Consider the following 26,433-nt stretch of genomic DNA (forward strand, 5'->3'; position numbering starts at 1 on the left):
ACCACCTCCCCTGCCTTCCTCCCTTGCCTGCACACCCCCAGCACCCTTTCCCCATCACCAGCAATCTCCTTTCTGGTGAGAAAATGCTCTTCAAAAGTACCCATGTGCACGCATGACTCTTCAACTTCTCTCACCATTTTTGGAGATTTTGACTACCAATTGGACCGAGTCTTATGCCCTTTTTGTTCTATTCCTCACAAGTTTTCCATAAACACCAATTTCATGAATTCTCATTAAGCGGTTTGTGTGAATCGAGCCCTGAAAGTTTTAGCTCTTTTTGCCTTCCAAGCTAGATTTCTCTCAAACCGTAAATTATTTAAAAAATCTAAGACCACCAGCATGTAACACCCCTAATTTTTAAATTTATTATTTTATGGGTAATTATTTATATTTTATTTTATTTAAATTTTGAGAAATTATTTGAAATTTTTCAAATTTTAGAAATCGAGGTTCGATTTTTCAAAAATATAAAATTTGATGATTTTTAAAAATTAATTTAAAGACCACGTGGCAAAACTATAAATATATTTGGACTCTACGAATTTTTCTGAGTTTACTAGAATTTTTTCAAAATTTTTGAGCCTCGTTTTAAGTCCAAAGGCAGAGTAAAAATTTAAATTTTTGTGTCCTGAATCGGACCGATCAAATCGAACCTGACCGGCTCAGACCTATCGAATTGGACCGGCCCTCTTCCTCTTTTTCTTTCCTCTTTGCGAGTCCTTGACGTCTTCTCTCTCTCTCTCTCTCTCTCTCTCTCTCTCTCTCTCTCCTCCCTCCGCCCCCGCTAGCCAGCCGCCACTCAGCCCTCCCCCACACTCCGGCGCATCTCCCCAGCCCCACCCCTCCCCTGCCTCCGGCAAGCCTCCAAGCTGCCGGAAACGTCACGCAAAACCCACCCACCGCGCGCACGCCGTTTTGCCTACCCGGCCAAAATCTGGCCAATCCAGCCATCGATTGGACCGAGTCTTGTGTCAAAATCCATCTACACCTCGAGAGCTTTCTATAGACACCAAGAACACCAAAATCCATTGAGCGGTTTGTCCAATTTTTATTTGAAAAATTTTAGTCTATTTTGACTTTCGGGCCAGATTCCTCGAAAACCGTGAACTCTACGAGAAAACCGAGAGCACCGAAGTGCTCCACTCGTCAAGAGCTTCGTAGCAATACCAATTTTAAAATTTTCCAACACCATTTTTCAGTGGGTCCCGCAAAACTTCGTAGTGTATTTTCAAGCACTAAATGAGCTTAGAAAATTTCGTAAAAATTATGTATTAACTTCCATGTTGTGGGCTTCATGTAGGTACCTTTAATTCGCGAAAATTCAATGGTTGCCCGAGTCTGTAAATTTCAGGCCTGGCAGACAAGCTACTGAAAAAGCCTCAGAATTGGGTTGAGATTTTGGCTACCCCACATACGTTCCGAACGCGTTCCTGGGGTCGAAATTGGCATAGGTAAAACCGAACTTTACTTTTTCTTAATTATCTAGTGCTTGAATTTGATTAAAAATCTATAAAATATTCATGGTAGCTTAGAAAATTATAATTCTTTTTACATTAGCTTAGTAATATTGCTAAGGACCGCGGGGTAAAGTTTTAGAATTTTTAGAGCTCATATGGATAGTTTTTGCGAAAGGGGCTAATTATAAGGACTAAACTGTAATTTTTCACATTGTAATTGTTGATTATTTGGATGGGCCCAGGAGGGGCCATGTGATGTGATTGAGTTGTGGATGTGTGATTTGTAGATATAGAAGTGTATTTTGAACTCTTTTACAGGTTGGGTAGGTCCTAGGTATAGGGGAGACTTTGTCAGATTTTCGGCACGACCTAGGGTGTCTTTGGTCTTTTCCAAGCTTATATTGAGTCAAATATATTAAATAATTGCTATGAAATTGTCAGGTGAGCTGGGACAGCCCTTCTCCTCTGCCCAGCCATCGCAGTGACTTCGATTAAGCTTGTGAGTAAAATATTAATTTCAATTGTAATTCGATATTATTATATGTTTAAGCATGCCCATGCATCACTTATAAATATATATCTATATAGTTAAATATTAGGCATGATTTATGTTGCAGTTTAAATGGATGAAGTATTATGGATGTTGTTTGTGATAATTTGGGGCAGTGTGTGTGCGTTGGCGTGCGTGTGATATGGTATTAGATATGGACAGGACGGGTAGACACGGCTTGAGAGACACTCGCTGGGACCCAGTCCTTTATGGATAAGTCAGGGTAGACACGGCTTGAGAGACACTCGTTGGGACCCCGCACTTGGTTTATTAAGCGAAAGTCCGGCTTTAGAGACACTCGCTGGCAGAGTTTGGATTAAGAGGGCTGTATAGGGGATCAACTCCCATATATGTATTCATAGGCAGTGTTGAGTATGTGAGTGCTCCAAATTGCCTTTTTGCTGTTATGATGTGAATTGTATAAAAATTATAAGGATGTTGCATATCACTCCACAGGGTGCATCAGCTTTAGATAGCTACAGAGATTATGATTAAAATTGGTATTTTACTCTCTAAGTCGAATGCTCATTCCTGTTCATTTATTTTTCCATGCGACAGGAGGATCATTTATTGTGGCTAATCTGCTCTTCTTCTTCGCAGGTCCATTAATAGTATTTGATGTATTTTGTATAATTGAGTTAAATTTTAGACTCCGTATGTGTTAGAAGTACTTATTTTTATTTTGGGCCTATATTATAAAAGTTATGTTGGACCTGTAGAATCATTAACTGTATGCATGATGGGATTGGATGAGAGAGCTGAGAACCCATTTAAGTTATGATATTTTGATTTTGTGGAGGGTGAGCTGAGCTCCCCAATTTATTATATATTGTGTTTACAAGTCGGGCGAGTCAAAAACTCCCCGTTGAATGGTCCATTTTATAGTCGGACTCTGTCCGGTTGAATTCTTGAAATTGAGCCCAAATGGGCCTTAGAGTTGGGTTGAGGAATAGTTAGGCTTACTACGGGCCTCGGAGGCTTTAGGCTGGTTCAAGTCCTACTGCCGGTCTGGCCCATAGGTTGGGTCGTGACAAATGTGGTATCAGAGCTTAGGCTCCAGATTCATAGGGAATATACATCTAAAGTTTTGGGAAGAGTCTAATAGGAGTCACATGCGAAGAATAGGGTCCACATTCGTCCTTGCATTATTATTTTTGTTTCTAGTTTCTGCTTTGTATAATTGTGTGTAAATATGAGTCTATAGAGCTGTGTAACATGCTGTTTTGAATTTTTGTGGGCTAATGCTGTTGAATTTCAAGAAAATGTGTAGAAGCAGAAGAGCTGCCACTGCACCAGAACCGGATGTGCCTGATGAGGTGTCAGCACAGGATGAGGCGCCTGCCTCAAGGAGGCAGAGTAGAAGACCTAGAGCTGCTCAAGTAGAAGAGCAGTTGCCACCAGTTCAGGAACAGTCTTTTATAGCCTAGGGTCCCATGGACCCAATGGCAGCTACCTTAGCCAAATCACAAAGAACCATCAATAAAATGGCACAATAGATGGTCCACCCTCCCCAACAGCAGCAGCCTACCGCACCAAGAGGGGAACCTTACAAACAAATAATTAATTTCAAGAAGTTGGTGCCTAGTAGTTATGATGTGTCAGATGATGCCTATCGGTTTTTGGATTCCTACAAACAGGCAGGGATGGAGTTGCAATTGACTGATAGGAGGCTTATAGAGTGTGTACAACATGTATTGGGGCCAGTGCCAAGACAGTGGATGACAGACTACATACTACCTCGTATTGAGGGATTATCTTGGACCCAGTTTGTGGAACTGTTCATCAACAGGTTTGTGCCAGAAAGCTTCAGAGATCAAAAGCAGTGAGCCTTTGAGGCCTTAAGACAGAATGGCAGATCCGTAGATAAATATGCTACAGAATTTCTAGAACTGAGCAGGTATGCCCCTACAGCAGTGGCTACAGAAAGTATGAAGATAAAGAGGTTCATAAAGGGGCTGGACAGGAGGTTTGCAAACCTGGTCATGATGTCTGATTAGTCTTTTGATATGGTAGTTGATCGAGCCCAACAAATTGAGATTAGCTATACAGGAGATGACAGTGGAAGGGCAAAGAAGAATAAAGCAGAGGGTTCTTCATGTGTTCCCTACACGGGTACCACGGATAGTGGCGGCCAAAGTCATTACAGAGGAAGAGGTAGAAGCAACAAGAAGGGTGGTTTTAAACACAAATCTCGAGGATTCGGACAGTGGCATGATCCAAAGAAGGGTCACAGTTACAGCAGCCTGGTCCGGTTCAGATCCTCCTTGGCACCTTGCACATAATGTGGAAGAGGACATTCAGGACCTTGTATGATGGGTTCAGGAGTATGTTTCCAGTGTGGCTAGTAGGGTCACTTTGCTAGAGAATGTCCAGTGTTCAACGAGCCACAGATGGGGTCACAGGGTTCTGCTACAAATGTTTCTCGTCAATTATATCCTGGTACTTCCAGCATGGCAGGCAGTCAGTTCAGTGGCCAATAGGGCCGAGGACAAGGAGGACGTGGATTTGGAGGCAGGTTAGGAGGTAGAAGTCAATTTCAAGGTTCTGCAATGCAGGGTAGGGGTCAAGCTCCGGTTTTTACCTTAACCCACTAAGATGCTCAGGCTTCTAATGCAGTTGTGGTAGATATTCTTCTAGTCTGTTCCTATGAGGCTCGTGTTTTGATAGATCCGGGTGCTACGCACTCATTTGTCTCCCCAGTTTTTACCATGAGATTGGGTAGAAACCCTACAACTTTAGAATGCTCTTTGTCTATAGCTACCCCGCTTAGTGACAACATAGATGTGGATATGGTTTTTCTGGGTAGCCCAGTAGTAGTGAATGGAAGGATCCTCCCAGCAGACTTAGTTCCTCTACCAGTAATGGATTTCAATGTAATTTTGGGAATGGATTGGTTGGCAACTCATTATGCCACTTTAGACTGCAGGAACAAAAAGGTGTATTTCCACATACCTGATGTGGAAGAGTTTAGCTTTGATGGTGACAGGAGCATGGCTCCATATAATTTGGTGTTAGCAATTAGTGCTGGAAAAATATTAAGGCGTGGATGTCAAGGGTATTTGGCATTGGTGAGAGATACATCTGTAGAAGGTGTTAACATAGAAAATGTTCCTGTTGTTAGAGAATTCATGGATGTCTTCCCTGAGGAGCTTTCAGGGTTGCCACCAAGAAGGGAAATAGAGTTCTACATTGATGTTGTGCCGGGTACAAACCCCATATCTATGCCACCTTACAGGATGGCACCAGCAGAATTGAAAGAGCCAAAGGAGCAACTATAGGAGCTTTTGGACAAGGGTTTCATACGTCCGAGCACTTCACCCTGGGGTGCTCCTGTTCTATTTGTGAGAAAGAAAGATGGGTCCTTGAGGTTGTGTATTGATTATAGACAGCTGAACAAGATGACTGTAAAGAACAAGTATCCATTTCCTCGGATCGATGATCTGTTTGATCAGCTCCAAGGGGCTAGATTCTTTTCCAAAATAGACCTACGATCAGGCTACCATCAGTTGAGAATCAGGAATAAAGATGTGTCCAAAACAGCATTCAGGATAAGATATGGTCACTATGAGTTCTTGGTGATATCTTTTGGACTCACTAATGCACCAACGACCTTCATGGACTTGATGAACAGGGTGTCCAGGCCATTCCTAGACCGTTTTGTCATCGTATTCATAGATGACATTTTGGTGTACTCTCAGATCGAGGAAGAACATGTGTGGCATTTGAGGATGGTGTTGCAGACTTTGAGGGAGCACCAGTTATATGCCAAATTTTCAAAATATGAATTTTGGCTAGAAAGTATCTCATTCTTGGGACACGTGGTTTCTAGTGAAAGCATTCAAGTAGATCCTAAGAAAATTGAGGTGGTAACTGATTGGCTTAGGCTTACAACAGTCACTGAGGTACAAAGTTTTCTGGGCCTAGCTGGCTACTATAGACGCTTTGTACAGGATTTCTCCAGGATAGTAGCTCCCCTAACTAAGTTAACTCGGAAGAATGTTTCATTCATTTGGACAGATAATTATGAGGAGAGCTTCCAGAAGCTTAAGGAATGTCTAACTACCGCCCCTGTGTTGACATTACCGATGAGTGGTGAAGGATATACCGTGTACTGTGATGCCTCCAGTGTTGGCTTAAGGTGTGTTTTGATGCACAATGGAAAAGTTATGGCTTATGCTTCAAGGCAGCTAAAGTGGCATGAGCAGAACTACCCCACCCATGATTTGGAAATGGCGGTTGTAGTCTTTGCACTAAAGATCTGGAGACATTACCTGTATGGTGAAGTGTATGAGATATACATCGACCACAAGAGTTTGAAGTACATCTTCCAACAGAGGGATTTAAATTTGAGACAAAGGAGATGGATGGAGCTTCTGAAGGACTATGATTGTACCATCCAGTACCACCCTGGGAAGGCCAATGTAGTAGAAGATGCTTTGAGCAGAAAATTTTCTGGCAGCTTGGAGCACATATCAGCGGAGAAGAGACCGTTGATTCAGGAAGTACATGAGTTGATGAATCAAGGTCTGATCTTAGATCTTTCAGATGATGGGGTATTATTGGCCCATTTTTCAGTGAGACCAGACCTGCGAGACAAAGTCAAAGTTTCCCAGCACAGAGACCAGCAATTGATGAAGATCATAGAAAGAGTACAGCAGGGTGAAGGTGGTGAGTTTGGATTTGCCAATGATGGCGCCCTTATGTAAGGTGGTAAAATATGTGTGCCCGATGTGGATAATCTCAGAAATGAAATCATGCGAGAGGCACACTATACACTGTACAATGTCCACCCAGGCTCCACCAAGATGTACCATGATGTGAAAGATAGCTACTGGTAGAATGGCATGAAGAGAGACATAGCAGACTTTGTGTCCAAGTGCTTGACTTGTCCGAAGGTGAAGTTTGAACACCAGAGGCCGTCAGGGAAGCTACAAGAGCTCCCTATCCCACAATGGAAGTGGGAAATGATCACTATAGATTTTGTAACTGGGTTTCCTCGTACCACGTGGGGATATGATTCAATATGGGTAATTGTAGATCGTCTGACCAAATTAGCTCATTTCTTGCCTGTGAAAATCATATATTCTATTGCACAGTATGCCCGGCTCTATGTTTGAGAAATAGTCAGATTGCATGGAGTTTCTACTTTTATAATATCTGACAGAGGGCCCCAATTCACTTCTAGGTTTTGGAGAAAGCTGCAAGAGGCACTTGGCACGCAATTAAACTTTAGTACTGTCTTCCACCCTCAGACAGATGGGCAGTCCAAAAGGACAATCCAAGCACTGGAAGACATGCTTCACATGTGTGTTTTGGATTTTGGAGGTCAATGGGATGATTAGCTACCCTTGGTGGAGTTTGCTTACAATAACAGCTATCATTCCAGCATAGGGATGGCACTCGATGAGGCACTATATGGCAGAAAGTGTAGGTCTCCTTTGTGTTAGACGGAAATGGGAGAAGTGAAGGTGCATGATGTAAACCTAGTGCAGTACACTTCGGAAATGGTTTATTTAATCAGGGAACGATTGAAAACAGCTTTCAGTAGACATAATAGTTATGCAGATCCCAAATGGAGGGATGTGAAGTTTGCAGTAGGCGATTACGTATTCCTGAAGGTTTCTCCGATGGAGGGAGTCATGAAATTTGGGAAGAAGGGCAAGTTGGCACCTCGATATATTAGACCTTTTGAGGTTACTGATAGAGTTGGAGCAGTTGCCTATTGGTTAGAGTTACCATCCAACCTTTCTCATGTTCATCCTGTATTTCACATCTCCATGCTCAAGAAATATATACCTCATTTTTCTCATGTGCTATAGCCGGATATAGTAGAGCTGAAGGAAGACTTGACATTTGAGGAGCAACCTGTAGCCACAGTGGACTACCAAGTGAGGCAGCTAAGATCAAAACAGATCCCTATGGCTAAGGTTTTGTGGAGGAGCCAGTCAGTGAAAGAGTGCACCTAGGAGTCAGAGCGGGACATGCGTAGCAAGTATCCTTATTTATTTAATGTGTAATTCTGATCTTTTATTCTGCCTTGTGTAAAATTCGAGAACGAATTTTCTATAAGGGGGAAAGAATGTAACACCCCTAATTTTTAAATTTATTATTATATGGGTAATTATTTATATTTTGTTTTATTTAAATTTTGGAAAATTATTTGAAAATTTTCAAATTTTAGAAATTGGATTCGATTTTTTAAAAATATAAAACTTTGATAATTTTTAAAAATTAATTTAAAGACCACGTGGGAAAACTAAAAATATATTTAGACTCTATGAATTTTTCTGAGTTTTCTAGAATTTTTTCGAAATTTTTGGGCCTCATTTTCGGTCCCAAGGCAAAGTAAAAATTCAAATTTTTGTGTCATAAATCGGACCTATAAAATCGAACAGGACCAGATCGGACCGGTCGAATCGGACCAGCCCTCTTCCTCTTTTTCTTTCCTCTTCGCGCGTCCCTGACGTCTTCTCTCTCTCTCTCTCCCGTTTTCTCTCTCTTCCCTCCGCCCCTCACTGGCCAACCGCCACCTAGCCCTCTCCCACACTCCGGCACACCTCCCCCGCCCCTCCCCTACCGCCGGCAAGCCTCCAGGCCGCCGAAAACGTAACATGAAATCCACTCAGCGCGTGCCGTTTCACCTTCCTGGCCAAAATCTGGCCGATCCGGCCACCGATTGGACCGGGTCTTGTGTCAAAACCCATCTATACTTCGAGAGCTTTCCATAGACACCAAGAACACCAAAATCCATCCAGCGGTTTGTCCAATTTTTGTCCGGAAAATTTTAGCTCATTTTGACTTTCGGGTTAGATTTCTCGAAAATCGTGAACCCCACGAGAAAATCGAGAGTACCGGAGTGCTGCACTTGTTAAGAGCTTCGCAAAAATACCAATTTCAAAATTTTTTGACACTACTTTTCGGTGGGTCCCGCGAAACTTTGTAGTGTTTTTTGGGGTACTAAATAAGCTTAGAATGTACTAACCCCCGTGTTGTGGGCTTCATGTAGGTACCTTCAATTCGCCGAAATTCAATGGTTGCCTGGGTCTGTAAATTTCGGGCCGGGAAGACAGGCTACTGAAAAAGCCTCGAAATTGGGTCGAGATTTTGGCTACCCTACTGCTGTCAGACGTCCCGAATGCATTCCCGGGGTCGAAATTGGTGTAGGTAAACCCAAACTTTACTTTTTCTTAATTATCTAGTGCTTGAATTCGATTAGAAATCTATAAAATATTCGTGGTAGCTTAGAAAATTATAATTTCTCTTGCATTAGCTTATTAATATTGCTAAGGACCGCGGAGCAAAGTTATAGAATTTTTAGAGCTCATATGGGTAGTTTTTGCAAAAGGAGTTAATTATAAGGACTAAACTGTAATTTTTCATATTATGATTGTTGATTGTTTAGATGGGCCCAGGAGGGGCCATGTGATGTGATTGAGTTGTGGATGTGTGATTTGTAGATATAGAAGTGTATTTTGAACCTTTTTGCAGGTTGGGCAGGTCCTAGGTATAGGAGAGACTCTGCCGGATTTTTGACACGACCTAAGGTGTTTTTGGTCTTTTCTAAGCTTGTATCGAGTTAAATATATTAAATAATTACTATGAAATTGTTAGGTGAGCCGGGACAGCCTTCATCCTCCGTCCAGCTGCCACAGTGACTTCGATTAAGTATGTGAGTAAAATATTAATTTTAATTATAATTTCGATATTATTATATGTTTAATCATGCCCATGCATCACTTATAAATATATATCTATGTAGTTAAATATTAGGCATGATTTATGTTACATTTTAAATGGATGAAGTGTTATGGATGTTATTTGTGGTAATTTGGAGCAGTGTGTGCGCGTTGGCGTGCGTGTGGTGTGATATTGGATATGGATAGGACGGGTAGACACGGTTTGAGAGACACTCGCTGGGACCGAGTCCTTCATGGATAAGTCGGGATAGACACGACTTGAGAGACACTCGCTGGGACCCCGCACTTGGTTTATTAAGTGAAAGTCCGGTTTGAGAGACACTCGCTGGCAAATGTTAGATTAAGAGGGTTGTATACAGGATCAGCTCTCATATATGTATTGCTTGACAGTGTTGGGTGTGTGAGTGCTCCAAATTGCCTTTTTACTATTATGATATGAATTGTATGAAAATTATGAGGATGTTGCATATCACTCTACAGGGTGCATTAGCTTTAGATAGCTATAGAGATTATGATTAAAATTAGTATTTTACTCTCTGAGTTGAATGCTCACTCCTGTTCATCTATTTTTCCAGGCTACAGGAGGATTATTTGTTGTGGCTAACCTGCTCTTCTTCTTCGCAGGTCCATTAATAGTATTTAATGTATTTTGTATAATTGAGTTAAATTTTAGACTTCGCATGTGTTAGAAGCACTTATTTTTATTTTGGGCCTGTATTATAAAAGTTATGTTGGACCTATAGAATCATTAACTATATGCATGATAGGATTGGATGAGGGAGCTGAGCTCCCATTTGAGTTATGACATTTTGATTATGTGGAGGGTGAGCTGAGCTCCCCAATTTATTATATATTGTGTTTACAGGTCGGGCGAGACAAAAACTTCCTGTTGAATGGTCCAGTTTATGGTCGAACTCTATCCGGTTGAATTCTTGAAATTGGGCCCAAATGGGCCTTAGAGTTGGGTTGAGGAATAGTTAGGCTTACTACGGGCCTCGGAGGCTTTAAGCTGGCCCAGGTCCTAGTGCCGGTCCAGCCCATAGGTTGGGTCATGACAGCACGTCCTACATGTCGAGATCTTTGTAATGACACCAATTTATAATTTTTCTGATACCGAAAAATTGGTAGGTCTCACGAGCTTGCTAGTATTTTTTCGAGTATTTAATGAGCCTTTTTAATTAAATAAAATTTATACTCTAACTCTTGTTGTCATGGGCTTCGTGTAAATGTTTTCGTTTTGAATAAATTCCATCGATGATTGGGATTTTAATTTTGGGCCAAACGCACAGGCTGCTAAACCCACTTCAGAAGTGAGTCAATATTATAGTGCTTCCCATCATTTTTAGATGCTCTGGATGCATTTCAGGTGTCAGAATTGGTATAGGTAAACCCAAACTCCGAATTTTCCTTTTTACCTAATGTTCAGTTTAGAATAAAAATTCATAAAATATTTATGGGTAGCTAGAAAATTATAATTTCAATTGCAATAGTAGAATAGCATTGTTAAAGACTGCAGGGAATAATTATAGAATTTTTGGGATTAATTTGGATAGTTTTTGCAAAATACTAGTTTTAAGCTAAATAACAGAATTGTCTATTTATGTGAGAATTGATTAGTTTGGTAGGCGCAGGAGTAGCATTGTGTTATTATTATGTTGTGAGCCTAAGGCCTTTTAGATTAAGAAGTGTTAGTTAAGTTATTTTGCACGTTGGAGAGATTCTAGGTACATGAAAAACTCTGCTGAATTTCTGATATAAATTTACAGTGTCTTTGACTATTTAGTCTTTGTTTTAATTTATTATTGATAAACTTCTTGAATATAATTGTTTAGGTGATCCGAGTTAACCTTTCTCTTCTTCTCAGCCGCTCCAGTTGCACTTGGATAATTTGTGACTTTGATATTGATTTTATTTGTAATTTCAATATTATTAAATTATATTCAATGGATGATCATGCATTCACTTATCTGTATGATAGTTAAATGTTAGGCATGCTCCTTTACTACATATATTATTGCATTTATTTGTGGATATCGCCTTAAGGTAACTTAGAGCTCTGTGTGTGTGTGTGTGTGTTGGCGTGAGTATGGTATGGAGATGGATATGGGTAGGATGGGTAGTTATGGCTGGAGCTTGACTCGCTAGGACTCGGTCCTTATATATGGATAAGTCGAGGTGAGCACGACTTTGAGTTGATTTCGCCGGCCCCCGCACTTTGATTAATAAGCAAAAGTCTGGCTTGAGTTTACTCCGCTAGCAGGTATTAGATTAAGAGAGCTATATAGGGAATCAGCTTCCATATATGTATTAATGTGACACATGGGTGCGTGCGTGCTCTAAATTATCTTTTGTGCGAATATTGATTGAAATGTTTGAATTATGTGAATGTGTTGCATTTCATACGTAGGAATGCATTAGGTTTAGATAATTATAGAAATTATATTTAAAATCAATATCTTACTCTCTAAGTCAAATGCTCACCCCTGTTTAACTATTTTCTCTCAAGTGCAGATGGGATTATTTGTGATTAACCTACTTTCTTTTCCTGCATGTTTAAACAGAAAATATTTTAACTTGTTTTTATTATCTTTCATTTTAATCTAGAACTTTACATGGATCAATAATTATATTTTTATTTGGATTATAATAATTTAATTCTGGAGTTATAAAATTAATTATGTAAGATTGCATAGATGTATGAAATGTTTATTATTAATGATAAAGGAAGCTGAGATCCCAATGTTGATATATGTGATTTGAGGATTATGAGGATGAGCTGAGCTCCCCATATTATTGATTTTATTTATTTACAAGTAGGAAGAGTTAATGCTCTTATTGGATAGTCTAATTAATAGTCAGATTTTATCTATTTGTTTTCTTAAAATTAGGCTATTTTATTGGGTTTTATGAATAAATTAGAAATAGTTAAACTTACAATAGGCTTTGGGGCCCTATACTAATCCAAATACTAATGCTGGTCTGGCCTATAAATCGAGTCGTTACAAATGAATTACCAATAAGATACGTGAGGAAGAAACTCGAAAAAATTGCTAAATAAGTTAGCCAATAAATCGAAAGCATTTGATTTGAAAGTTATTGTCGACATTTTTTTTTTCTTTTTTCAAATTCTATTTTGAATCATAGAGGATGTAATTTAAATAAACTTCTAAATAAAAATTTTAGAATATAATTATTGTATATATAATCATAATGACTATTAATCATAATGTAAATTTCATCATAATCAACTATTAAAATATATTTATTATGCAAATTGTGTCAAACAAATTTTCATAATATCTCAGGAAAAAAAAATCTTATAATAGACATGAGAAAATAATTTGCTACAGTAAATAGTAATGTATTTAGACTCAAGAACAAGTGGGCTTCCATCCAAAAAAAAATAAAAACAAAAGAACAAGTGGGCTAACTCACTTGTATAATTGGGCTGAGTAATTATTGGCCTTCATTGGGCTTGCCCGAGTTTTGGGATGAGCAGTAGTGGTGGTTTTTTTTATAATTAATATCTTATCAAATGATATTAACTTTGCTCGAAATTTACGAGCAACAACTATTCACATTATAATGTCAGTGCAATTAAAGAAATATTACAAAGATATAGGATTTTTTTTTTATTTTTTATTAATAAACAAGAAATTAAATTTATAATCCCATTCCATCAATACAACATTTAGGAGCCTCTATACCCTTTCTATGCGAATTAACTAATAACTGATAAATTGTTTAGTTTAAAAGAAAGAAAGAAAGAAAGAAAGAAAGAAAGAATAAAAATGAAATCCCTTATCAATGGTGATCGACCCTGTATGCATGCGGCCGCCGGTTAATGTTGTAAGGGTAAGATGCTTGGATCCTATGATTTCTCTTCTGAAAGAACCTTTGAAGTGATCTCTTCATCGACAAACCATTATTATTAGGGCCATAAGCAGGCGGAGGAGGACGTTCCAAAGTTGGCGATACAGGTTGTTCCGATGACAACGAAGACGAAGAAGAAGAAGAAGGCCCAGTTGAAGTTATTCTCATTTTATCTTCCATGTCTTGGGTAGCCAACATCAGAATGGCTCTCGCCTGCAGCTCTGTCGCATCCCAAACAGAAACGCTTCCATTGTAGAATATCGTTAGCTTTTGCTGCTGTTGTCGTCGTTCTTGATGGCGGTGGTCTTGATAGAAGGTGGGAAAGAGGCTGAGTTCAAGATTGCAGTTCCTCGACATCTCGATTTGATCTGAGAAATTGAAAATTAAAAGGAGAAATAGATCGAAGTTTGGATTTCGGAAGAGTGAAATGGGATTGGGTATTTATATAAGATGAAGAAGAAGAAGACGAATAGTGAACGAGCGAATAGCTGTGAAGTGGTGGGGCCACGGAGATTAGCTCATTGACAACCAACAGTAAAACGATAGACACGTCCACATTTGGGTTTTTTTTTTTTTAAATCACGTGGAAAATGCTTTTTTTTTTTTAATATTTTTCTGACGGCCATAAAAGAAGAAAGGCCGCCTAAGAACCGCCACCGCTGCTTTTCTTTCTACTAATAGTAATTTTCCAACTCCTTTTTTGGTTTTATATTTTTAAAATTTAAAATTTAAATTTATTGACGCACGTGATATTTATGTTAAATATAGTCGACATGGATAGTCGGCTTGGATACATGTCGTTTTCAATTTTGTTTACTTAATGAATTGGAATAGCCATTTTGGGGTGCTGCTTTATAAAGTTGAAAAATCATTAAATATTTATATTTATATTTATATTTATATTTATATTTATATTTATTTATTATATATTTTAATTAATTTTATTTATATTTTAATTTTATATAAATTAGAATTATTTTAGCAGTAATTTTTTTTTCTTTAAAGTCGAGTTAGTTGAAAATAATGTGACGGTTGAGTATTTTTTTTTTTTTATTATTATTATTTTTTATCGTATATTAGTTTGGTTCTTTTACATACCAGAAATTCGCTTATATTCAATGATAACATAATTTATTCACTCCAATTAAATAATATATAATATGAACTCCATAGGCAAGGTCTCATTATATTATACCTTAACAGAAAACATATATAATTAAGAAATTTTAACTTTTTTTAAAATTAACTGTATAAAAAAATTAAAATTAATTTATTTAAATAAATTGTACAAGATATTATATTAAATGAGTATAAATTATATTTAAGAAATCGTAAATTATAGTTCTTCACATTCATTAAGTGAACTTAATCGGTTCATATTTATAATATTAAAAAAACAGCGAACAAAATTAATAGAAGTTTTGCGGTGTATTAGTGATCCACCTGTCTTTATTTTGTCCATAGAATATTTGGCCAATAGCAAACAAGGAGAGGGAGGCTTCAAAGAATTGGGCATCGTTGGGTGTGGGAAGTCATAAATTCAAGGTACTCGTGATCAACTAATGAAATCTTTAAGGAAATTTCATTTTTCTTTTCAAATTAATAAATTATTATATATTTTCTAATTTTGATTTATTTAATTTAATAGTAAGAAGTGACCATTTTAAAAATATATGCCCAAATTTAAAATTTATAAATATAATTTTCTTTTTTTATACTTAAAAAATTTATTTTTTTTTTCAATAAAATTCCAATTTTAATATTTTATTATAATTTTATCTAATTAATTTAAATTAGATCTGTAATTTTAACAAATTTAGTCAACTTTTATTTACAAAATTATACTCTCTTTGAATATAAATAATAGTCATATTTTACTTTTTATTTTATTTATAATTATCTATCACATTTAAAGAATTAAGAAAAATTAACTATTTTTTATTAATTTTACCTTTTATCTCTATAAAATATAATAAAAATATAAAATATAATTTTTTAAAATTAATATTATAATCTCCTTTTAAATTATATCACCTATTTATCACATTAATATTTATTTTATTTTTTAAAATTTTTTAAAAAATAATAATTAAATAAATTATTAATATTTTTTTTTTATGAAAATGAGATTTTTTAATTATTTCCTTAATCACTATAAAAATTTTAAATGTAAGTATTATTAGTGAATCGAGGGCGTAATAAAAAAAAAAAAAGAGTTTGAGTAGTGTAAGCTTAATTTTGGTTAATAAAAGGACAATAATTGTTTTGTTTAATTGATGAGAAATTAATAAAATCAACATTGCAAATGGCATCTGCCTTAATAGTATATTGTTTGTTATTTTCTATATTTGTCACATGGGGTTTTAAAAAAAGAAAATGCAACCAAACAGTCCTAGTAGGCTGTTCTGCTGTAGGGTTTATTTTGGAAAATTGATGAATTGGCCTATTCAGATTTAGGTATCAATTTAAATCAATAGCCTACCATCAATTTAGGTATTTTATATATATATATATATATATATATTGAATATAAAGGATAAAAATAGAATCTCTATATATGTATCTTTATTTATAATTTTAATATTAAATATTTAAATACTTTCATCATTATCAATTATATATCTACATAAAATAAAATTATATAATGCTTACATATAACATTGCTCATACCCCAATTATTAGCAGCCTCAAGTTGGATGACATGAAAGCATATACTTTTTTTTTTTTTTTTTTATGTAGTCTTGCACTATAAATAAAGAAAATCTAAGATCCATACTTTTGAGACAAGAAACGAACCTAAGAAAACCAACCAATTTACATCTGATCAAACTAATCCTATTAAAATTAACCATGAAATTAATCCATCCTCAACCTAAAGATCCTAACTACGAAGATGAAAAACAAACAAATGAAGCACACCGCCGATCACCTCATGGCTGCCACCATTGGATATATTGTGCCGCGATAACTTTAAACATAGGTAAATTACATGAATCGTCCCTTAACTTAGATGGTTATTTAATTTCAATCATTCAACTTTAATTTATTAAAATAAAATTCTTGAGTTTTAATTTTGTTTAAGAAAAGTCTTCCTAATTTATAATAGCAAGTTTTTAGGTTAACAAAAAATAACATTACCTTTTTGTCCTCTTTTCCTTCCTTTTTTTTTTTTAATCTTTTCTCTCTACAATTAAATTAATTAATAATTATTATCGATAAATTTATTTCTATTTTAACTAATTTTATTTAAGAAAAATAATTATATGATAATAATAAATTTTAAAATAATATTTTATTAATATTTTAATTATATATATAAAAAAAACTATAAATAATGATTTCTAGATTTATTTCGATTAGATATCAATTTAAAGTTAATTAAAGAAAAGAAAATAATTTAGAATTTTATTATTACAAGATAAAATATATTTTTAAATAAAATTAAAATTAAAAAATTTTATTTTAATAAATTAAAATTAAATAATTAAAATAAAATAACTATTTAAATTAAAAGACAATATGTAATTTACCTTTTTAATCGTGATAAAAAATTAGAAATGCTTTTATTCGTGAATTTGAAGATAACGACCGTAAACGTAACTATAACGTTTTGAAAGAATGGCTGCAGATAGTCTTCTCGCTTCTCAAGCGTTCAAAGAACAAGTCAATCTAAAACGTGAAATCCATTCAGTGATTTTTCCTCTAGTTGAGCTATATTATTCAATAACAGGAACTGACTCTTTGCGACCAGAATTCAATCTTCAAAGTTATGACTTGGTTGCATCTACCAAGTCTCCCCTGTTTTTAATTTGTGTACACACAAAAAGAAAAATAAATCGAATTATTAAGATAGATAACCCTACGTCCTACGTCCTAATCCAGACCGTCGACTGATTTGATTTAGTTTTAATTCCAATTTGTGAATGTAATGAATCTGAGTAGAACCGTGAGGGGTCAATTTGATTTTTATTTAATTTTTAATAATTTTAGTTTGATTCAAGTTGAAGTAACAGATGATTGATTACTTATTTATTTTAAAAAAATGGGTTTAAATCATATCAAATTTTGTCAAACTAAACAACTACTTTCAGTTCAATCCAATTCATGATCTTAAAAGTAGGAGAAGTGAACCCAATCATTAATATTTTTTATTTTAATTTGCTTCAAACCCTGGTTCAATTCTTAATATTTTTTATTTTGATCTGGTTCAAACCCTTAAATTATTAATCGGTTTCAATCTTAAATTTAACTAGACCAATTTCAATCCAATTCGAAAACTCAACTCAACAGTTTTACTACGTGCAACAGTGCAAGTGTCGTACAACCACCTATAGTCCAATAAGGTCGGTATTAACTTTATCAACTTATCCACTCTGCTGAGTGAATATACACACTCAGCCCGTGCATTTAAAATTATCTCTGAACGTACTGTGCGCGATAAAGTTAAATAAATTAAAGGGGTGTTTGGATTAGGGATTTAGAGTAACTTACAGAAATTTTGTACCTAACAGTTACTCCAAATTCATTTGGTAAAAATATTGAATAACTATTCAATTGATAAACCGCCAGAGTCGTTGCATTTCAAAAAAATTATGAAATTAAAATTATTTTCAATAAACTTTTACTGTTTTAAAATAAGAAGACTACTTTATTATTTTCTTAATCTACCTATCTCTCTATATTTTATGAGAAATATATATATAATACTGTTACTCATATATATTTTTTTATTTTAATAATAAAGTATATTATATAATTTATTATATATTCATTAAGTAAAAATATTGAATAACTATTCAATTGATAAACCGCCAGAATCGTTGCATTTCAAAAAAATTATGAAATTAAAATTATTTTTGATAAATTGTTGCTGTTTTAAAATAAGAAGACTACTTTATTATTTTCTTAATCTACCTATCTCTCCATATTTTATGAGAAATATATATATAAAATACTGTTATTCATATTTTTTTATTTTTATTTATTTATTTTAATAATAAAATATATTATATAATTTATTATATATATATATAATACTGTTATAATATAATAAATTAATAATTATATACTTATTTAATAATAAAATAAATTATATAATATATATACATGCCAACAATAATAATTAAATAAATTTTTATCAAATAATTAATATAAGTAAACTATAACCAACCATCAATCATCAGCCATCTCCTAATAAAATAGCTAATTAACTGCCAAACCGAACATCAATTACCTGAACTGCCCTGGTGGTTAATATCGTCATTTTATATAATGAAAAGTAAACTTACTATTTCTTGCACGAGCATCAATGAAAAAGTAAACATACTATTTCTTGCACGAGTATCTCACCAGCATAACTTTCACGCGATGATAATTGTCAAGCAGTGGCACAACTCTAGCCACACATGCACCGCACCAAGAATGATTGGGACCTAATCCAAAATGCTAATTTTATTGGTTATCTACCCAAGACATTGTATTTGCCATGAATATTCAACCATGCAATACAACCATTCTAATCAATGCAGATAAGCTTAATGTTCTTACCTGGCAAAGAATGATCATTACATACAGAAGTCCCCACATTTTTCCTTCCATGACTCTTGCTATGTGCCCAAGCCGTTCATCTAAAATAGCAGAATGAGAGTGTTCCCGTACACATGCACGAGGCAAGTACAATGAGAAATCTGCTACTATTTCCTGTTAGAATATGCATGATAATAATGATGCATGAGTCACAAATTTGTGATTATGACACGACAACAGTTAATAGGACATGTGATTAGAGATTACACCACAGAGATATGCAGTTTCTCAGATTTACATCAGTGGAAAACTTAAATTCAGATGATGATGATGATTCAAGTTATAAAGGATGAAACACTCATTTAACTAATGTGTGCTCTCTCTCAATGTCAGGATGAAACCAAAGCTAATTAATAAGGACATTCTACTCTACAATGGTTTATAAACATCATTAGTAAAGAAAACTGTACACTCTAGTCTTTACTGGCATTATTCAACTCAACTCAAGTAAGTCTTTACTGGCACTATAATCTATAAATACCATCAGACCAAGACAACCAAGGAAAATCACTTGTACGTAAACTATGGAAGCATGTTTCATTTCAGTACAAAAACATTGGATGAATTGCAAAAAAATATAAATGAGAATTAGAAAATGCATACCTGTCCATTGATTGTAGGGAATCCCAAACAACATGACAAAATAATGGAATGTATTGATGAATGAAAGTAGAGAACAAACAAGCAGAAAGGGAAGTTAAAAATGGGTTATTAACAATCATTAAATAACAAACAAGCAATTAGCAATGTTGGAACTTTTATTTCTTCAATACAAACAACATCGTTTCAATACAACCAACATCGAGTTCCATTAATTAGTGCAAAACTAATATGACTTCAACCATAATTCCTGCTACGTAGGAGAGGGCAAATCTAGTTATAGCTGCATTTCTTATTGATAAAACCATTAGGTAGATAAACATAACATGTTGACACAGAGGACATTAAGAAACATTCAGTTGCATTAAATACAGCTCAATGAAAAGCTTCCCCTCAGAGTTCAACCCCAAGGCCATTTGGCATCTCTCCACTTAAACTGGCGTTCTATATAATTCCCATCAGAGAAATTTCCTGGACAAAATCCATCATGGGGCAAATATTTATCCTTGTCCCTGACAGGTGCTTGACTGCATTGAAGCTTTTGATCACGTGCCATTGCTTCCTCCCTATATTTAGGGCTACTATACCTTGGGTGTTGGATATATGGCACATTTTTCCACCACAGTTTAAGGGCCTGCATGAAAACATGGTGAGAGAGAATGAACAAATATTATTAAAATTCAAGTCATTCAGGAACTGTATTACAAGCATATTTTTACAAGTAGAGAAAAGAATACAAATATTCTAATAGCAAATGTATAAAACGATAACAGTTCAAATTCAAAGGTGTTAATTTTTTTTTTTGTTTTACATGTTCTCAAAATGGAAAAAAAAAATGTTAGGTTTAAATAGAGCTAAATGGATGTGCAATTCCTGAGGCAATTGTAATAATGATTAAATGAGCAAGTTGACAAAAAAAAATATTGCTGCTCAGATCAAGATTCCAATCAAGATTACATTCAACTCCACTTACATGCCAATATATCCAAAATGCAACTTTATGAGGCATCAACCAGAAGAACAAATCATGATCACTACCCAAGAACAGGGAGATTCTTTTAGCTTTCAAAGTAGCCACAAAATAGTCACCGAGCTCAGGGTGTTGAACTGAAATGGACACAGATAAGCCGTCACCAGGAGAATTTGCTCTGATTCTCCAATCCCCCAACATATCCTGCAATTTTTCATAAATGTCCTTTTTAAAAAGTGAAATCTCCTTTTCATGATAAAGAAGAGAACATTTGAAATATGTTAAGATTATGAACTGCTAAAGTACTGACAAACAACATAACATTTTGGTTGGTGTAGGTTGCACAACTCTCACATCCATTAAGCATCACGATCTTAACATGTTGAATTTTTTATTGTGACGTCAATACATTGATATGCATGATTCCTAAAATCCCGTATTTCGATAAGTCGATGAACTCAACGAGCTCTCTGGTACGGCATACTTAAATCTTTAAGCTTAACAACTATTAACATGCTAAAAGAAAAATATAGAAGCTTCACCGCCTCTCTGAAGCCAACAATTGTTAACACTATTTTGAGGAGTATTGTGAGGACCTAAGTTGGTTGCAACATTCTATGTTGCAGATCAGTTCAAACCTTTCCACATGAAAGTCAAGAAGTCCTTCTGCTTGACTATTTATCAATAAGAAACCAGGATTGAACCTATGCTGTATTGGTCTTAAAGTAATAATCATTGCCCTTTCCAAGTGAAAGAGAAAAGGCTCTACACAAAAATGGGCCACAGTAGATCCTTCCTCCCATCATATCCTTCCTATGGCATAAAGCCTAAAAGATGGACATGCTATACGCAATTACTGTAGAACAACATCAACTTATGGGTGAAGTTACAACACGGTGCCTATTGTATTGCAGTATGCATCTCCATGGAGAAGGAATCAATTCCAGTGGAACAATTAGAAACCATAAGAACATGAGAAACCTATTGATTTCTTCGACAAAAGAACACATGATAGAAAACTGTGTATATCCACCTAGACCAGGAAGAGAGAGAGAGAGAGAGAGAGAGAGAGAGAGAGAGAGAGAGAGAGACAGAGAGGATGAAGAAGAAGAAGAAACTATAAACCAGGAAGAGAGAGAGAGAGAAGATGAAGAAGAAGCAGCAGAACATATAATTATATGGCACTTGATGAAAAAAGAAACAGCAGACATACCATAAAAGGGCTGACATGCAATGGTTTTGCCACTAAATCTGAGTTTGGATCGAAAACAAATATGACTCTTTCACCCCATGGTGTATTTGTTACCTACATCATAATCATCATCAGGATCAGCAAAACATCTAGTGTATCCAATCAACATGGCACATGAAATTTAATACACAATCAGGATTATAATTGGCCAGCAATACAATGTTCAGTTCCTATTATCAAATATAAAGTGCAATCATGAGGAGACATACTTTGCCTTCTTGCTTGAGCATTAAAGGAAAAGTGTAAAAATTTCCAAATTGAGGACAAAAATAATGCCTTAAAAGCTCCAATTTCACAATTCATACATTATAAATTGTGGTGAGCATTTCAAATATCCTACCATAGTCTCGGCCATGGCCAGTTTGGAGTTGGGCTCGAATCGAAACCATACCGGTGAAACCCAGACCCACGACCATTGAACAGTCCATGGTTCTGAATCGGCAGGAATTGTGGCCCCTAAGAGCCAAGCTTGGCCCCCTTCACCGAACCTTGAATTGGATCAGACAGGAACCTTCAGTTTTGACACACTTATTTTTTTTAAGGAGAAAACAATTTCAATTGTTGTATTGTTTCAATCAGAACTGAACCAAAACAATCCCGAAATGACCCTATGCCATCCAGTTCAAGGCCTAGAGAGCCACGGCCAGAAACCAGACCCAAGCCAAGGCTATCCTATGGCATGCATGATGAGCCCCACTACCTCAGTTCATCCAAGCATGCAAAGGAGGAGCTAAAAACTCAAAGTTAAATTGACAAAAGAAAGAAAGTAAAAACATTTTGGTTAGAAAACCAGGCAACAGAAAAGATGGTCCAAGTGTACTAAAAGAGATCGAGAGCAAGCAGCAATTACAAGCATTATTTTGTTTTTACTTGTATTAATCTCAGAGCTGCTAGATGATAAATGTTTCCCTTTTCAAATGGTTAAACATACGTCCTTGACTTTCAATAAGCAAATCGGCTAGCATTTTAAACTTGCTCAAAGGACAAAGCTTAAAAGTTTGATTTCAGGGAAAACTTAAAAGTTTGAATTTTATGTTTACTTTTGAAACTGCAGATTTTTTCTAAAATAATTACTACTCTTAATTCTCAACAAGCAAGCACACATGCTCAGGCACTTGCTTGTCCTATGTTAGAACTTAGAACCATAGAAATTGATTTTATTGTTTGTTTCACAACTCAAATTTATTCCTTTTTCTTTTTTTTTTTGAATTTGAAAAAACTGCAGTAACATAAAGCTTAAAAATAATTTTTTCCAGAAAAAAGGCTCATGTTAGCAATTATGTTCAGATAAATTTATGAAATTTCCCTTATGCCAACAAAGCCAAAAGTCAAGCAGTTCCCTCAAGTCTCAATCCTGGCAGAGTCTATTTTGATGAACCTTAAAACAACTTAGTTCTGTCTTGATCAAGGTAAATCTATGTAAAGAACAATCAAGTTAAAGATTCTGCACCCAAATAATTACAAGAAGTCGATCATCCAATAAGTAGTTAACTAACAATTTATTAGGTTGACTAAATTTAAACCTGACCACATCCTAGTCAAGCTCAATATGATGCAATTTCCAGTGGAAAAATAACAAAACTGGCAGCAAAAATCTTGTAGTTGAGGTTCAAACTCATAACTCCGGATAGTATCAATTCACTGGCAGTCAACTATACACTGTGAGCCTTATGGCATATGATTGTGATATTCATGAAACTTTTCCAATGCTTTTGGGTCAAAGGCAAATTGTTAAAACTCATTCAGATGTTGTATCATTATGAATATCTTATGACATCATGTTTGGATATTAAGTCTCATAAACAAAGGCTTCCCGTAAACAAATATAGGATCATCGAACAAGTAAACATAAAAATTGAAATAATCTGAAAAATTACATGCAAAGCTTCAAAATGGTTAAATTTTCTGAAGACAAATATGACTCTTAAATTCATATAAGACAATAACTTTATATGAGAAAAAGCCAAGGAAGAAACAAATTTCAAAACAGCATATGCCATAACCTGCTCCTTGATGTGCAAAATCTAATAAGGTTTTTATGAGGTTATAAGATTTGAGCTTCTGCGTATTTAATGAGTACATTCAACGGTATATAGCTCTAGATTGAACTCAAATAGACTAGAAATTTTGTGTTAGATAATGACTTTTGAGTGATATCTCAATGTAAAAAATGTAAAAGCATTTTCCAATTAACCACGATGTACAGAACTACACACCTCAGCAATGCATTTCTTCAAATGCTGAATAGAGCCTTCAAGGTCATAGCAATAATACACACTCAAAGGATTTTGATCATATCCCACGCTGGGAGGTATTGTCAGGAGAAAACTGCACAAAAAATAAAAATAAAAAAATAAAAAACAAAAAACGAGAACTATGGACCAATGCGAGAAAAAAGAAGTGTATTGCAGCCAGCAAATTGGAAAATAGAGTACCAAATCAGTTGAAATCTAGGAACTGATTGAAATTTTGCACTAAAAATCAACTAACAGGAAACAGTGGAACTAATTCAATTCAACAACAACATATCCTTCAATTCTAATACAGAAACACTTCAGTACCACCGAGCTAATGCTCAATGAAGAACATAAAGTTAATTTAATTTGGACAAATGAAGCATACTACGTAATTGAGGCATTTACAAAAAGTTTGAAGTAACGAGTAACTACACTGGTCCAGTGGTTTCCGTTTTTTGGCGAGCCTCGTCGGCGGAGAGGTGGCCAGGTGGCGATTTGGACGAGTTGTCTAGGTCAAAAAGTGCATAACGAACAGAGTAGCGAAATGAGTGGCGGACGGGATGGCGGCGCTCATGCCAGACAGTGCCTTCATAGATAGAATGAGAGTGAGCGGCAGAACCGGCGGAAGGGGGAGGGGTGGAATAGATGAAGTGGAGGCGCGTGAGGAGAGTGCGAAGAAGGAGCAGGATAGAGAGAGCAGAGGAAATGAAGAATGTTGACACGATAGAGAGGAGGAGGTAAAGAGCTTCCATGGTTTTTTTTTGACCGCTGTTCCATCATCCAGAGAGGTTCGTTTTTATGAGTTACTTACCTAGTCACACCGTGGAAAACGCTGTTTTCAGCTATAACAATTTCTTCGATTGCCCATGTTCAATTCTTTTAATTTTGTATGAAAAACATGTATCTAAAATAAATTCATCAAAATTAAATTCATAAAAGTGAATAATAAATTATAATATAATTTTTGAATTTTATTTAATTTATAAATAATTTATTATTTTACATTTTATATTTAAATATTTGTTATTTTTTATTAAAATATATTATTCAATAAAATATATCATATTTATTTTCAGTTGAAATTTTATAAAAAAAAAATTTATAGTTAATTTTTGTGGGACATTAAAAGATGCTGTAATAGTTGTGAAAAGAGTATGAGATAGAATTATACTAGTAAAGCTAGGGATGAGCATTCGGTTCGAACCGAACCGAACCAAATTAAATTATAAAAATCGAATTTTAAATTTTAGAAATCAAATAGAATCGAATCGCTCTATTTCAGTTCGGTTTAAACCAATCGATTTTGATTTTTAATTGATTTTTTAATTTAGACTTGATTTTCAAGTTATTTGGTCTAATTTTGACTTTGGTTTGAACCTAATAACCATTAATCAATGAAATTAAACAATTAATATATATATAATTAAATATAATTCATAAATTTTTCATAAAAATAAATCAATTCAAAAATCGATTCGGTTCGATTTGAATATATAAATTACTATTCGATTCGATTCGGTTTAACTGATTTTTATCTCTTCAAAATCGAACCGAACCGAAATAATAAAAAATTTTATAATATAAAATCGAACCAAACCGATTGAACCGAATTGACTCGGTTCAGTTCGGTTTTTTGATTTGAACCTAATTCTGCTCACCCCTAAGTAAAGCTAGTACTGAAGGAGAAACAATAAATGTAGTTAGTGCTTATGCCCCACAAATAGGACTAGATAGTGAGAGTAAACAAAAATTTTGGGAAGATATAGATGATCTAATGCAAAGCATACCGAATGAAGAGAATGTTTTCATAGGTGGAGATTTGAATAGACATGTAGAAAGTGACAGGCAAGGTTATGAGAATGTTCATGGAGGTTTTGGTTTCGATAGCCGAAATGAAGAGGAAAAAAGTATTCTGGATTTTACTATGGCATACGACCAATATTAGCAAATACCTACTTTATAAAAAGAGAGTCACATTTAGTGACTTTTAAAAGTGGACAACATAGAAGTCAAATTGACTTTCTCTTAATCAGGAAGACAAATAGAGCTCTATGCAATGATTGCAAGGTCATTATAGGAGAGGCTTTAACAAGTCAACATCGGTTAGTGGTCTTAGATGTCAAGTTTAGGAACAATTCAAGTAAGGTTAGAAGAAATAATATAGCTCGAACAAAGTGGTGGAAGTTTAAAAAAGTAAAGCAAGTAAAGTTC

At 35.0% G+C, this 26,433-nt stretch overlaps 2 protein-coding genes across 2 annotated transcripts; both read right to left on the reverse strand.

The window, feature by feature from the left end:
* Positions 1-13,470: 13,470 nt before the first annotated feature.
* On the reverse strand, positions 13,471-14,013 carry LOC110641792 (protein TIFY 5A). Its single transcript, XM_021793630.2, has one exon. The coding sequence runs from the start codon at positions 13,932-13,934 to the stop codon at positions 13,509-13,511; it is 426 nt and encodes a 141-aa protein (XP_021649322.2). The 5' UTR covers positions 13,935-14,013; the 3' UTR covers positions 13,471-13,508.
* A 5,890-nt stretch (positions 14,014-19,903) lies between these two features.
* LOC110641801 (uncharacterized) lies at positions 19,904-25,021 on the reverse strand. Its single transcript, XM_021793638.2, has 5 exons — positions 24,655-25,021; positions 24,202-24,313; positions 21,947-22,039; positions 20,737-20,937; positions 19,904-20,397 (listed from the first exon to the last, which is right to left on the reverse strand). Exons 1-5 carry the CDS (start codon positions 24,972-24,974, stop codon positions 20,164-20,166), a joined length of 960 nt encoding a protein of 319 aa, XP_021649330.2. The 5' UTR covers positions 24,975-25,021; the 3' UTR covers positions 19,904-20,163.
* Positions 25,022-26,433: the final 1,412 nt, after the last annotated feature.

Source organism: Hevea brasiliensis, chromosome 18 (assembly GCF_030052815.1).
Source record: "Hevea brasiliensis isolate MT/VB/25A 57/8 chromosome 18, ASM3005281v1, whole genome shotgun sequence".
In the NCBI taxonomy this organism is placed as follows: domain Eukaryota; kingdom Viridiplantae; phylum Streptophyta; class Magnoliopsida; order Malpighiales; family Euphorbiaceae; genus Hevea; species Hevea brasiliensis.

Coding starts and splice junctions, on each gene's coding strand:
- LOC110641792 (XM_021793630.2), bottom strand. CDS start 13,934: ATGTCGAGGAACTGCAATCTTGAACTCAGCCTCTTTCCCACCTTCTAT.
- LOC110641801 (XM_021793638.2), bottom strand. CDS start 24,974: ATGGAAGCTCTTTACCTCCTCCTCTCTATCGTGTCAACATTCTTCATT. Junction 24,314..24,654: donor ACGGAAACCACTGGACCAGT/GTAGTTACTCGT, acceptor TTTTTTGTGCAG/TTTTCTCCTGACAATACCTC. Junction 20,398..20,736: donor CATTTTGGATATATTGGCAT/GTAAGTGGAGTT, acceptor GTTTTCATGCAG/GCCCTTAAACTGTGGTGGAA.